Below are 14,277 nucleotides of genomic sequence, written 5' to 3'. Positions count from 1 at the left end.
CAATGAGATGCTATAAGAAAATGTGTGAACAGATAGTAGGACACATTAAGGATGTAATGAACAACATAATGGCTTTGGGACAAATACCAAGGTCATGGGAAGAGGCCTTTATCACCCTGATCCCAAAACAAGGCACAGATCTAACCAATGTCAAAAACTATAGACCTATGTCCTTGTTGAACGAGGACTACAAGCTGTTCGCAAAAATACTGGCCCAGAGGTTGAAAAGCACCCATAATAAACAAATTCATACAGACCAGGCAGGATTTTGCCAGGCCGTCAACTGAAAGATAACATGAGAAATATAATCAACATACTACAGGCATCCCCAAACTTCGGCCCTCCAGATGTTTTGGACTACAATTCCCATCATCCCTGACCACTGGTCCTCTTAGCTAGGGATCATGGGAGTTGCAGGCCAAAACATCTGGAGGGCCGCAGTTTGGGGAGCGCCCACTGTGTATCCATTCCTGTAATACCTATTAAAAATGCTTCTGGTTTTTTAACAAAGGTTATTGTTAACATTTTTTATAACCTTACATTGCCAACACTTCTTTACATTTCCAACACTTCTTTTCTTTTCTTTTATACATTTTTGCTAATTTAACTGGTGTTAATTACCATCTGTACATCATTTTTATATAATTCTCTTTAAGTGCAGTACAGGCCGTAAATTTCATATCATTTCCCCATAATCTTTCCCAATCTGTCATCTGAATGTTATGTTCCACATCTCCAGCATTTATCCTATTCAGTCTTATACATCTTAGCAAGCCTACTCAGAGTTAAATACCATCTGTGAATCATTTTCAGGTAGTTCTCCTTCAAAGAATAACATGCTGTAAATTTAAAGTCACTTTTCCAGAATTTCCCCCAATAGTTAGCTGATTTCTAACTTTGTATAGTTTTGCTTGTATGATTTTATGCAGAACTGGGTTTTTTTAAAAACAAAACAAAACAAAAAACCGAACGGTGGTATATATATAGATTTGAGTTCTGGAGCTTCCCACTCCCTTTCCTTCAATTCATGAAATTGAATTAAATTAATTCATGAGTTTCCTGCACTGCAAGTGACTTGGGGTCGCTCCCAACTCTACAATTCTATCATTCTTTGAAATTAGTAAATATATCCCTACCCCGGCCCCCCCAAAAGGCAACTCACGAGTCCGTGTGAAATGCAACAGGCAAGGCGTCAACCAAACCTCCCTAGATCTCTTAGTAAGCAAATGAGCAACATGCACGACAATATTAGCACTTTGTATGCAGAAAATGGCAAAGATGGATCTATTCTGAGTAACATGGGGATGTTGAGCTGCAGAAGCCATGGCTGTAAGAGGTAGCAAGTTACAATTAAGATGCATTGGAATTTAGAGACTCAATTTTGAAGAGGCTTGAGAACGAGGTATAAAAATTTGGCCTGCATGAGGAATAAACATTGTCCGACCTTTAATTTAAAAATAATGATGTTTAACTTGACAAGGCATCCTGACTGATAATTAAAGTGAAGGAAAGACCCCAAACAGATTCTGGCTATTTGGTCAGAATCATAGAATGATAGAGTCAGAAGGGACCCCCAAGGGCCATCTAGCTCAACCCCCTAAAATGCAGGAATCTCAGCTCCAACATGCATGTTCCTTAGGGATGTTGCTTTGAAAGCTTAGCCCTGCAGAGAGACTTCCCCCGCTTAACCTGCCTGCCTGCAATTGAGCAGAAACCCACATAAAGGCTGCATGACTCTCTTCTTGTGACCTGGCAAAAGCTTGCCTCCCACAAGCCTGCGAATTCAGCTCCTTGGGGAAATGAATTTTGAGAAGGCCTGCGCAGGCCTGGAGGAGGAAGAGATATAAAATCATAGAACTGTAGAGTCGGAAGAGACCCAATGGTCATCTGGTCCAACCCCCTGCCATGCCGGTTTCTCAGCTAAAGCATCTCTGACCAGCGCGGTCTTTAGCATATGCGCTGCCGGGGTGCAAAGATCCGCGCAGCGATCTCAAATTTAGTTTAGCCCCCAAATTAACTTTTATTATGCTTATGTCAGACACCACACTTAAGCCTTGTTTACGAAAGAAGGGAGGGAAACGAAACAAACTTTTTTATTTGCTCATTTCTTTACAATACACTTATACTTAAGTATGCAACACCACCACACTAAAACTTATAAGTATTGGTTAGGCACCAACTCAGGAGAAACATCAGTCGTGTCAAAGGTGTCGCCGACTCACCACGCTGCCTCAAAGCATCTCAATACAATACGTAACATAATATTTTGATGTACGAGTTAATGTCGTGTGCACAGCGCCATTGAGAATGACAAGCGCCGCTGCTGGCGCACCACATCTTTGGTAAATGAGTGCACAAAGTCGAAAGTCCTTTAGTGAAAGAGTAGGTATACATTTCGGTAATACCTAGGTATATACGTATTTTGTTTTTCTAGCTTGATCAAAATTATTTATTATTTCATAACAGGTAGATAGTTAAGAGCTTAGGCGGCTTCAGTGGCGGGCGCTGGGCGCCCCCCCAGAAATCAGCGCCTGGGTGCCCCACACCCCTTGCACCCCTGTCCCTGATCGATGGCCATCCAACCTCTGCTTAGAAACCTCCAAGGAAGGAGAGTCCGCCACCTTGGATGGTAGCTCTGGGATGGTAGCTCTGGGAGAGAATCCTGCCTGTAACCCTGGACAACTGCTGCCCACCTGTGGCCAATACTGAGGCAGGTGACCCAAATTTCTAACTCACAAGTTTTTCCTCCTCCAGGTTTTTCTCCCTGTCATACGACTAGAACGGGGGACACCAACGCAGCCAAATGTTGGGAGATTCAGGGCAGATCAAAGAAAGGACACTTTCATACGGCGCAGAGTTAAACTGTGGAACTCCCTCCCACAAGATGAAATGAAGGCCACCAACCAGGATGGCTTAAAAAGAGGAATACCACTGTATTCTGCTCTGGTCAGACCTCACCTGGAGTACTGTGTCCAGTTCTGGGCACCACAGTTCAAGAAGGATACTGATAAGTTGGAACGTGTCCAGAAGAGGGCAACCAAAATGGTCAAAGGCCTGGAAATGATGCCTTATGAGGAACGGCTTAGGGAGCTGGGTATGTTTAGCCTGGAGAAGAGAAGGGTAAGGGGTGATATGATAGCCATGTTCAAATATATAAAAGGATGTCATATGGAGGAGGGAGAAAGGTTGTTTTCTGCTGCTCCAGAGAAGCGGACACGGAGCAATGGATTAAAACTTCAAGAAAGAAGATTCCACCTAAACATTAAGAAGAACTTCCGGACAGTAAGAGCTGTTTGGCAGTGGAATTTGCTGCCAAGGAGTGTGGTGGAGTCTCCTTCTTTGGAGGTCTTTAAGCAGAGGCTTGACAGGCATATGTCAGGAATGCTTTGATGGTGTTTCCTGCTTGGCAGGGGGTTGGACTGGATGGCCCTTGTGGTCTCTTCCAACTCTATGATTCTATGATTCTATGATTCTATGATTCTAGGTAAAGGTAAAGGGACCCCTGACCATTAGGTCCAGTCGTGACCGACTCTGGGGTTGCGCGCTCATCTCGCATTATTGGCCGAGGGAGCCGGCGTATAGCTTCCAGGTCATGTGGCCAGCATGAGAAAGCCGCTTCTGGCAAACCAGAGCAGCACATGGAAACGCCGTTTACCTTCCCGCTGTAGCGGTTCCTATTTATCTACTTGCATTTTAATGTGCTTTCGAACTGCTAGGTTGGCAGGAGCTGGGACCAAGCAACGGGAGCTCACCCCGTCACAGGGATTCGAACCGCCGACCTTCTGATCAGCAAGCCCTAGGCTCAGTGGTTTAACCACAGCGCCACCTGGGTCCCTTCTATGATTCTAGGAGAGGGCTATTAGCCAGCCTGGCTCTGCCTCCACAGTTGGAGGCAGCAGCGGTGCTTCTGAATCCCAGGTGCTGAAAACTATGGGAGGGGAGGGTGGTCCTGTGTTCGGATCCTGCATGCTGGTTTCCTTTTGGGGCATCTGGTTGGCCCCTGTGAGAACAGGATGCTGGACTAGCAGGCAGCCATTGGCCTGATCCATCAGTTCTTCTCTCTTTTGCTGTTTCCTCCTCAGGGTCTGTTCCTTTTTGGGCTCCAGGGTAGGGAGAAGATGCCTTTTGGCAGGAAGGTGTCAGGTTGTGTGAAACAGCCCCACATTTTTACTTCCGTTGCAGCCCAGGGCTATTATTATAAGGCCAGCAAGTTGTGGCCAACGCAGACGGAGAACCTGCCATCTCAACTCCTTAAGAGCAGCCCCAGAAACCACAAAAAGCCTCCTCCTGTCATTTGGCAAACCACCTAATCATGCCCTTGGCTTGGCTTATTATGGGGTTACCAGGATAGCAGAGGACGGAGGGAGAGGAGCTCCGTTTCCCAATGCTCTCTTCACATACGGCTCCAAGTCTTTTCCCAGGTGGGATTACGAAGTTGGTTGGGTAGGTGGGGAAACCTCTGGGAAGGAGGGAGGGAGGGCATCCCCACGACAGCCAGCGCCACCAGCCTGGAGAGCTTTGAAAGAGGGCAAATTCATGGAGGAGGAGAGGGCTATGGGTGGCTCCTAGCCAGGGTTGCTCTGCCCTGCCTCCCCTGCTTTTGAATCCCAGTTGCTGGAAACAGCAGGAGGGCAGAGAGCGTCCCTCTCTCTCTTTCTTTGATAAACTTATTTGGTTTTCCAAATTAATTTTTTACAATCACATATTCAACATACCGGTACATCATAAAAACAAGATTCCAAAGAAACTTCTGGACTTCCCTCCTTCACTTTCTGGGTCCTATTGTTAATCATTTCCTCCTGCATCTTTTATAAAAATCTTTTACATCTCCATTATATCCAAAATTCACCATTAAACTACCAAGTGTTATTCCAATCCTACTAATGATTTTAACTGTTTACAATGATTTTTGAAATACAATAAATTTTGGTCACACGCACCCCCTGACCCTGCAGTGTGGGTGCTGAGCCCCCACAACAAAATTTTTATGGGTGCTCAGGCACCCAGAGAACCCCTATAGCTGGCGCCCTTGCCACTGGGGCATCTAGTTGGCCACAGTGGGAACAGGATGCTGGAATAGATGGGGGCATGGGAATCTATGGGGGGGGCAGAACACCAGCTAGTTATTTTTAATGATTTATTGGATAGCAACCCCCCCCCCCAAAGGATATCAGGAGGTGATTGTTGTGGGGGAGACCTTCAGAGCTGAAACAGGTGTGCCACTTTGGACTGGAGATGCAAAGAAACGCCCCTTCCCCAGGGATCAGAGTGCAAATCTTGCGGCGCGCACTGAAGCGGCTGAGAAAACGCACGGGCGGTTTTTTGGAAGAAAAAGAAAAAGAAAAACAACCCACAATAATGGAAGCTCTCAAACTACACTTCCCAGAATTCCGCGGGGAAGGCTGAGCAGGAGGAGGCGGAGAAAGGGAAAGTGGCGCTACCCACTTTCTTCGGGTTCAAGCGTTGCTTTTTTCTTTCTTTTTTGCAACCTTTGCAGCGGAGCCGAGGAGATCCGAGGAGGTTGCGCGCGCGCGGACGGGCTGCTGGCTCCCCCGAAGCTCCTGGGCGGGGAGAGTCGGAGGCCACGATCCCCACCGCCGGGCTTCCCCCGGGCTTGCCTGGGAGTAAGCCGCCCCTTCCAGAGAGCGGGCAGGGCGCGAGCGGGGGCGCGCAGGACACCTCCTCCCCCCCCCGAAGGGAAAAAAAAGCTCCGGCGTCTTGCTGCCGGGGGATCGGGCCCTCCGGCTTGCGCAGCGAGGCGGCGGAGGGCCGGGTGGGGGGCTCGGCCCCTTCCCCGGCGGGGGCGGCGGCCAAAGCAGCTGGGGGGGGGCGCCGGGAAGAGGATCCGCCGCCCGAAGCCAACATGGCTGAGATCAGCATCGACCAGTCCAAGCTGCCGGGAGTCAAGGAAGGTAGGCGGGGAAGAAGGGGCGGCCGGGGGGGGGGAGACCCCTTGGCAAGACCCGGGGGGGGGTCGTTGGGGCGGAAGGGAGACCCTTTTGCGAGACGGGGGGGGGAGAGGGAGAGGAGACCCATTTGCCAGACACCGGGAATTGAGGGGGGGGGTCCGAGGGAAGGAAGGGGACACCCTTGGAAGACTTGGGGAGGGGGCGTTGGGTGGGAGGGAGACTCTTTTGCAAGAGACCGGGGGGTGGGGTCCGAGGGAAGGAAGGAGACCTTTCTGCAAGACGGGGGGGGGCGATGGGGAGAAAGGAGACCCTTTTGCGAGACTTGGGGAGGGGTCGTTGGGTCTCCCCCTTCTGCGAGATGGGAGGGGTGCGTGAGAGGGAGACTTTTGCAAAACGGGGGGCGGCGGCGTGGGGGAGACCCTTTTGCGACCCTCGAAGATGGGGAGGGAGGGAGCCCCCTTTGCGAGACTGGGGCGAGGGGAGGGAGGTCTCTTTGCAAGACCCTGGGCGGGGCGGGAGCGAGGAGACCCCTTTGCGAGACTCGGGGGGGGGCGTTTCCTTTTGGGGGGGCGGCCGAGAATGCCTGCGGCGCGAAGGTGCCTTTGGGTGGCCTCCGCGGCGCCCCCTTTACGGAGTCTCGGCCGGGGGCGGATCCGGATCTCGGGGGTCTAATCCTTTCTCCCTTCTGCGGGGGAGGCGCTGGGGGGGGGGGTTCTACCGCCGGTGGGTCTCTCTGCAGGATGCACCCCCGTAGAGCAGAAGGCCTGGAGGGCCGGATCGGGGCTCTGGCGGGCCGGGTCTGCCTGGCGCCGCGCCCCGTGGCGAAAGGCGGGGAACACGGGGAGCCCCTTTCACACGTGCCACGGATCTCCCGGGCAGTTGGAGACCTGGGAAGCTGCCCCCGATTTGGGTCGCTCTAGTCCTGTGCTGCCTGCTCTGGCCGGCAGCAGCGGCTCTCTCCGGAGCTCCCTCCACCCCAGCCCTGCCGCCAGAGGCTGGGGTGCCCTGGCCCCCCAAATAAAGCCAGATTCTAGTCCTCATGAATCTGGACAAAGGGTTGATCTGTGTAGGAAGCTGCTTTCCCCTGGCCTGTTTTGGGTGCCCTTGGGGCATTCAACCCGGCACCTCCTTCTGCATGCCAAGCAGCTGCTGTAACCGCTGAGCTGGGTGTGCCTGGGGGGTAAAGGGCAGAAGGCCCCACTGACCCCCTGCCGCCCCCAAGCTGCTACTGTTCTCCATGCAGGGATTTTTCTGCGTTCGTTTCTGCCCATAAGGCCCACTTCCTTTGTGCCTCGGGGCAGAAGGGAAGAGCCCTTCCACTCCACTCCAGACAAAAAGGGGCGGGGGACAAAAGAATGGTAGAATCGTATAATTAGAAGGGGTCCAAAGGGTCCTCTAGTCCACCCCCTGCAGAGGATGCGTCTTTTAAAACTGGACTTGACCTCAGATTCAACCCCCCCCCCATTGTTATTGCATTTATATCCCAGTCTTTTTTTCCTCCAAGGAGCTCTGGGTGACATAATAATAATACTAATAATAATAATAAATAATAATACATGGTTCTCTCCCTCCTCATTTAATTGCTGCACAACAACCCTGTGAGGTAGGTCAGGCTGAGAGACGGTGACTGGCCCAAGCTCTCCCAGTGAGCTTCATGGCCAGTGGGGATTTGAACCCTGGTCCTAGTCCAACGCTCTAACCACTACACCACACTCTGGCTCTTTAAGTACTTGATATTTTTTTAAAAAAAATAAACTTGTGTCGATCTCTCAAATTAATTGTAGCACATTTTTATTGATAAAAACATATCTGACTAATCTTTCAGACCTTGCAGCTGTGCTTTTAGCTTCTTTTTGGCTTTTATAGTTTATCCTTTTATTCTCTGCGTTATCCTCCCTTTTTTGCGAGCTGCCTCTTCGCTTTGGGTTGGGAAATAGGGTTTAAATGCAGCGGTTTGTTTTTTTAAGGTGTGTGGCTTTTTTCTATCACGGAATCATAAAATTGTAGAGCTGGCAGGGATCCCCAGGGGTCATCCATCCCACCCCCTGCAAAACAGGAAATGTTGGAGCCTATCTCCTGGCTCGGGTGAGCCGCCCTCTGTGCTACTTCTGGCCTGGGGCTGTCACAGAGGAGCAAAGACAGGCTTTTCTACTCTTCCAAATACTCTGGGATGGGATGTGTGTTATTCTTTATTATTATCATTTATTAAATAATATATATACCGCCCTGCACCTGGAAGCAGGAGTCGGCAATGCGGTGTTTGTGGGCACAACCTCCCCCCCCCCCCGTGCCCACAGATCCTTTGACCCACAACCCCCTTTAACACCCTGCTTGCTCAAGAAATAAGGGTAGTTATTTTTTCTCCCTTGAACAGGAACAAAGGGCTAAAGGAGGAGGCTGGAAAAAATGACCCTCTTTTCAGGTCCATGTGCGGAGATTCTACCCAGATCTCTTGGGAAAGTGAAGCGTTTGTGTTCTCTCTGCGCCTCTTTCTCTGCTTGGGAGAGCTGATCCCGAGGAGAGATTAGGGAAGGATCCAGGGGGGTGGCACCCTCAGCCGGTGCTCCAAAACCCAGATGCGCCCACAGCCCCCCACCCCAAGTTGGCCACTCCTGTTGCAAGGAAGCATATACCCAGGACCCCGTGATGTAGGTTGGCCGCACTGCCGTGCCAGAGCTTAGTGTTAGAAATTAGCCGGGTGCCAGGTGTGTTTTGCTACTGGAACGGGTCCAGCTGCGACTACGGCGACATATCTGGGCACCAGGTTGGCGACCACAGTTTAAAAAACCTCTGCCTTCGACCGTAGTTAATACCATTTCCACTGTGTGTCTCGCCTTCTTGCACGCTGGGATGAGTGAATTGTTGCAAGAGCAAGCTACAGTTAGGCGATGAGATCGTAGGATCATGGAATTGCAGGATTTTAGCGTCGGGAGGGACCCCCCAGGGTCAGCTAGTCCAACCCCCTAGCGAACAGACATTCCGTTGTGGCGACTGAGAGCTAGATTTAAGGTGCCGGTTGGTATCTAGCTTATATATCTTGAGTTTCTAACATGGCTCAGAAATGAGCCCTGCCGAGTTGCCCTGGCTTTACTCCAAGGTAAACGTGGGCAGGATCGCAGCCTTTACCAAATCAAGCTCAAATTATGATCCAAGAGGGACATTTTCTCTCCCCACCCCAAGCACCTGGCACTGTTATTTCAGTTTGTGCGAACTGGTGAAATGAGGTGCTTTGTTGGTGATCACTGTAGAAATGAATGTGCATTGATGAGTTCCGGTTAATTGCTTTGGAGTTCAAGGTTGGGGCAGAGTCTCTGGCATAAATTTTGTTGCCCCAGGACAAATGGACTCGACCCTTTTGTGGGTGACGAGGGCTGAATTTGTGGTGGATGTTGCGGAGAGTTTTCTAATGTCCATTTCTAATGTCCCACAAAGGGGTTTTCCGCCCGGCAGACCCTGCTGTGGCTCAATCCTTGATGCGACTCACTTTCACGTGGCACATTTTTCAAATAAGAACATCGGAGGTCCCTGTTGGATTGGGCCAATGGCCCAAACATCTAGTCCAGCTCTTGCAATGGCCGACCAGATGCCTCAAAGGGAAACCCGCAAGCAGGATTTGAACTCAAGAACAACTCTCCAGCAAGTGGCATTCAGAAGCATTGCTGCCTGTAACCCTGGAGGCAGAGCAGTCCTCTTTTAAAGGCTTCCAAGTTGGTGGCCATCACTGCCTCCTGCGGGAGGGAGTTCCACAGATCAACGAAATTTGCCAGGTGCATTTTGCACCTGCCTATGGGCCATTTGTAACCAAGTGAAGATGCCCCTGATGTGTCCATGGATCTGGGCTCTCCGGACACACTAGCAACACATCCTGCTTTGCCTTTTGAGTGGCAATTTGAAGGATGGAAGTTAGTGGGGATGGTAAGTTTAATGACTCATGGGAGCTCATTTTTTGATGACAAACATGCCTGGTAATAGTAATAGTAATAATAATAATAATAATAATAATAATAATAATAATTTGCCAGGCAATGTGTTCTGGTTTCATGCACCTTCGTTTGTAACGGTTTCGGCCCAATAAATAAAAATAATGGTGTTCATAGAATTGTAACGTTACTTGGAAGGGACCCCCGAGGGTCATCTAGTCCAACCCCCTGCAAGGCAGGATTCTCAGCTAAAGCATCCAAGATAGATGGCCACCCAAGCTCTGCCTAAAAGCCTCCAAGAAAGGAGAGTCTGCCACCTCTCAAGGGAGACTGCTAGGTTCCCACGCAGTTGGTGTTGCTGGGGAGCAGGGACCAAAACAGTGAGCAGCGACTGAAGAAATCCCTGGTTGAAATACCACGTCACCGTGAGCGCATCTGGTGGCCATAAAGGCAAGTCAGTTTCAGGTCTCCATCCCTCCCGCCATAGCCGCAATATGGCGGCAACCCTGCTGGCCTGCACTGCAGGGTTGTTGTGGATGAATGGGAAGGTGGCCTTTAAATGCTTTGAGCCCCCTGCAGATTTCTGTATTATTTTTTCCACTTGTTTGTAATAGCTTTTATACGGGTTTATTATGTGGATGCAGGTAATTTTATTCTGAACCCTCTCAAAAAATCTGGTCCATGCAATTTGCATGGGGAACTGGAGAAAGCCTAGAGATTCTACTAGAAGGGAAATGAAAGTGTTTGCTCTGCATGGTCAAATGGAGTCCCTGTTGCCCTTTTTGGTTTGCAAGACAGACCACTTCTCTGGGTCTTCCTTTTCAGCCCCACCAAACTCTCTGGCAGTTGGGATAGCTCAGTCTGTAGAGCACGAGAAAAATTAAACTCAGGGTCGTGGGTTCTAGCCCCATGTTGGGCAAAAGATTCCTGCATTGCAGGGGGTTGGACTGGATGACCCTTGGGGTCCCTTCCAACTCTACAATCCTATGATTCTATGAAATACGCCCTAGATGAGGAAGTTGAAGTAAACGGTGTGCATCCCTTGTGGCAGTTGTGGATGTTGTTGATTAATAGAAAGAACTGAGGATCTGGGTTAAAAAACGACTCTTTGTTCTTGAAAGGTTAGTTTTTAACTCCAGACAAATATTCTAACTGCAGCCTCATCCCTATTTACTCAGAAGTATCCTGTGCTGTTTGTGTTGGGGCTAGGTTAAGTGTGGGCTGGAGGGGGGCAGCCTCCCTCCAGAGCAATCTTCTATATTAAAATAACTTCTCAAAAGGAAGCCTCGTTGTTTTCCAGCTTGAAAAGAAGATTGGACAAATTCGTGGAGGGAGAGAGGGCTACGAATGGCTGCTGGCCACAATGGCAGCAATGCTTCTAAATGCCAGTTGCTGGAAACAGCAGGGAGGGAAGAGGGCTCTTGTGTTCGAATCCTGCAAGAGCAGAGTGCTGGACTAGGTGGGCCATTGGCCTGATCCAAGCAGGCTTTTGTTGCACCCCGGGAACAGAATTGCAACCTTCATTTTGCTTGCGGACCAAGAGGAGAGTTAGGCCTTTTGTTTGCAATTTTCCTCCCCACAGCCAGCCTCCTGAAAGAGACTTGAAGCCTCCGGATTTTCTTTTCAGGCCAGAGATTGCAGGAGGGGGGGGGCTTGCCTATTATCCTCTGGTGCTTCTCTTTCAAAGGCCGGCTGTTGTCTGCCCTGAAAGCGGGGAGGGGGCTTGCGCAGAGGGACCCCTGGGACTCCCCCAGGGAGCGTGCAGAGCTCAGGCCGCTCCTTGATCTTAACCTCCTGTACATCACTATCCTGCCTTGCTACAAAGAACCAGGGACTCCCTTTCATGCTGCGATGATCGAGAGAGATGTCTTCTCGCTGTTGCTGAGCTGTGGGAAAAGGGCCAAGGGGCGGGGCGGGTTGCCTTTGAAGGTGGGATGGGGAGAGGGAGGCAGGATGGATTTCCCCACTGCTGGGGGGCGGCGGCTGGCGGCTTGGATTTCCACCTGCACAAAAATGGCATTTGAGGTGCCCGTATGTTAAAGCCAAAGTGTGTAAAGGGAAGCATCTCAGCTGAGATCTTTTTTAAAAAAACAGGAGAAAGGATAGGGTTAGGCTAAAATAATGCGTGGCATGCAATAAGTGGACACACAAAGTTTTTCTCCCCTTGGCCTGACATTAGCACTTGTGGACATTCGGTTGAAGCTGAATATCAGCATATTCAGGACAAGCAACGAGAAGCCCTTCTTTATGCATCACATTGTTAAACTGTGGAACTCCCTCCTGCGGGAGGCAGCGATGGGCTCCAAGCTAGAGGGTTTTTGAAGGAGGGTTAGATCCGCGGAGGAGGGGGCTTTCGATGGCTACTGCGGCTGTTACTCTGCCTCCACAATCAGAGGCAGAAGTGCTTCTGAAGACCAGATGCTGGAAACTAAGGGGGCGGGTGAGAGGGCTCTTGCGTTCGAATCCTGCTTGCAGGTTTGCCCCAGGGCATCTGCTTGATTGCTGCAAGAACAGGATGCTGGACTAGAGGGGCCATTGGCCTGATCCAGCAGACTCTTCTTACGTTCTTATATTAAGGGTGAATGTCCCCAATGGGGGAAATGCAAGAGCAATTCAGAATTCACTGTATTGCAGCATTCAGCTCAGAAAGAGAGTAGATTTCTCTCTCTCTCTCTCTCTCTCTCTCTCACACACACACACACACACACACATGAGCTCTAGAAACTCCCTTTCTCCTCCTGCCAGAACACTTTCCCAGATCTCCCTTAGTTATTTACCTAGCCACTCCCAGCAGCAGAAGTTCGGTATTGGTGAAACTGCCTTTGCAATTGCGAGAGGAAGAGAGAGCGAACCAGGAAAGGGCACTTTCCCTGGACGGAGGTTTGCACACAGGTGGTGCTTCTGCATTTTGCAGCAGCTGTGTGAATGGGTGCATGTGCTGCCTGGCCAGCTGGCCTGCTGCTGGTCCCCTTCTTTGCTTTCTCTCGAACCCGCTTCCTGCTCAAAAGCACCTGCAGTAAAACTCAGCCAGGGCAACAGCTCACCAAGCGCCCAGAAGCTGGCTAGGGCTGCTTTTAAAAGTGGTGGTTCTGGGGGAGGCTTCCACAAAGCCACCGCTTTTTGCAATTTAGTGATGGTCAGTCGTCTCAGGATTGGGTTCCATTGAGGGCAAGCAAAGCTGATGTAGGCAGCTCGGGCAAAGACATTTAACACAAGAGGGCAGATGAATCTCAGCTGGAGTTGTGATCAAAGTTTCGCTTCCATCGAAGCGAGTTTGGGGGTTCTCTGCAGCGAGATGCTCTCAAAGTTTTGCTCATTCCTGAATTCTTGGCCCTGGATCAAGCCCGTGTCTTTGCCTCGCTTTAATCAGTGGTTCTCAAAGTGGGTGGTACCATCCCCCTAGGGAGGGCAGTGGGGTTACCTGGGAGGGTGCTAAGAGGCATGGGGCAGCAAGGGGGCACTGGAGGTGCAAATGGCATAGCAGACCTAGAAAAACCGTTACCACTGCATCAAGTTTGTCGATTTTGTTGAATTAAACTGAATAGCTTGAATTGGACTTGGAATAAATGTGCCATGAATTGTTACTGTTCTGAATAATATATTGTGTTATTACTTTCCTTAGTGGGTTGTGCAAACCACTATTTTGAATTGTGCTTTTTATAGGATCAAGAGGGCTGAATTTTTGAACTTATGGAAAACTCTCCTCCAGAATAGCAACTGCCTTGTGCCATTTTTATGGGGCTGGGGGAAGTGACTGGCTCAGGTGTTCTCATGGATTGAAATTGTGCGTTTGTTTCGCAAAAAATATGCACTAGTTGATTGTAGGAAAAAAGCAGTTTACAGAAAGATAAAAGGAAGAAAAATATATCGAGAGAGATTTTCAGCATCGGTTTGAAACGTAACAGAAAGTTTAAATGCTAAATCCATACCAACTTTCTAAGCACCTGGTTTTTAGCAGGCGCTGAAGAGAGTACCATAAATGCAGCTGCCTGCTTGGTATCAAGGGGCAGGGAGTTCCAAAGTGCACAAAAAAACCAGCTGAGTTTCTACAAACCGAGACAGTGCATGAAACCTCTGCAAGGCGAAAAGGCAGTGCAACCTGGGCTGTGGGTCTGGCCGTCTTGGGGACGGAGGGGGCCGCATCTGTTGACACGTCAAGAGCCATTGAATCGGAGCGTGGAGAACGGGGCACCGTCGCCAGGGCAACCTGCACACGCTGGCTGCGGCCAATCCTGGCCGATTGTCTGTGGCGCGGCGCCAGCCCTCTTTCCCTGCCTTTGGGTAAAGGTCACTCAAGTCATTCTTAATGGGGCTGAAAGACGGGGCAGCGACTGCTGCCTTTGGTTGGGTTATTGTTGTGTTTGCTCGTTCTTCTTAGCCGTCCTTTGGCTGGGAGGTCTGTGACGTCTGCCAGAGCACGAAGACCTCCTTTGTCCAGGCTCTTGAAG

The 14,277-nt window shown here is 50.1% G+C and overlaps 1 protein-coding gene across 2 annotated transcripts in view; it reads left to right on the top strand.

Annotated features, from left to right (window-relative positions):
• Nucleotides 1-5,472: 5,472 nt before the first annotated feature.
• Nucleotides 5,473-14,277, top strand: part of CCDC50 (coiled-coil domain containing 50) — a 44,948-nt gene continuing 36,143 nt past the window's right edge. For both annotated transcript variants that reach the window (XM_035133033.3, XM_035133032.3), the window contains exon 1: nucleotides 5,473-5,912. In XM_035133033.3, coding sequence (XP_034988924.2) covers nucleotides 5,864-5,912 — 49 coding nt within the window. In that variant the 5' untranslated portion in view covers nucleotides 5,473-5,863. The remainder of the gene's footprint in view (nucleotides 5,913-14,277) is intronic.

The sequence above is a fragment of the Zootoca vivipara genome, chromosome 5, assembly GCF_965207765.1.
Source record: "Zootoca vivipara chromosome 5, rZooViv2.hap1.1, whole genome shotgun sequence".
Classification (NCBI taxonomy): Eukaryota; Metazoa; Chordata; class Lepidosauria; order Squamata; family Lacertidae; genus Zootoca; species Zootoca vivipara.
The sequence above is the reverse complement of the archived record's forward strand: the minus strand, read 5'-3'. Positions and strand labels throughout refer to the sequence as shown.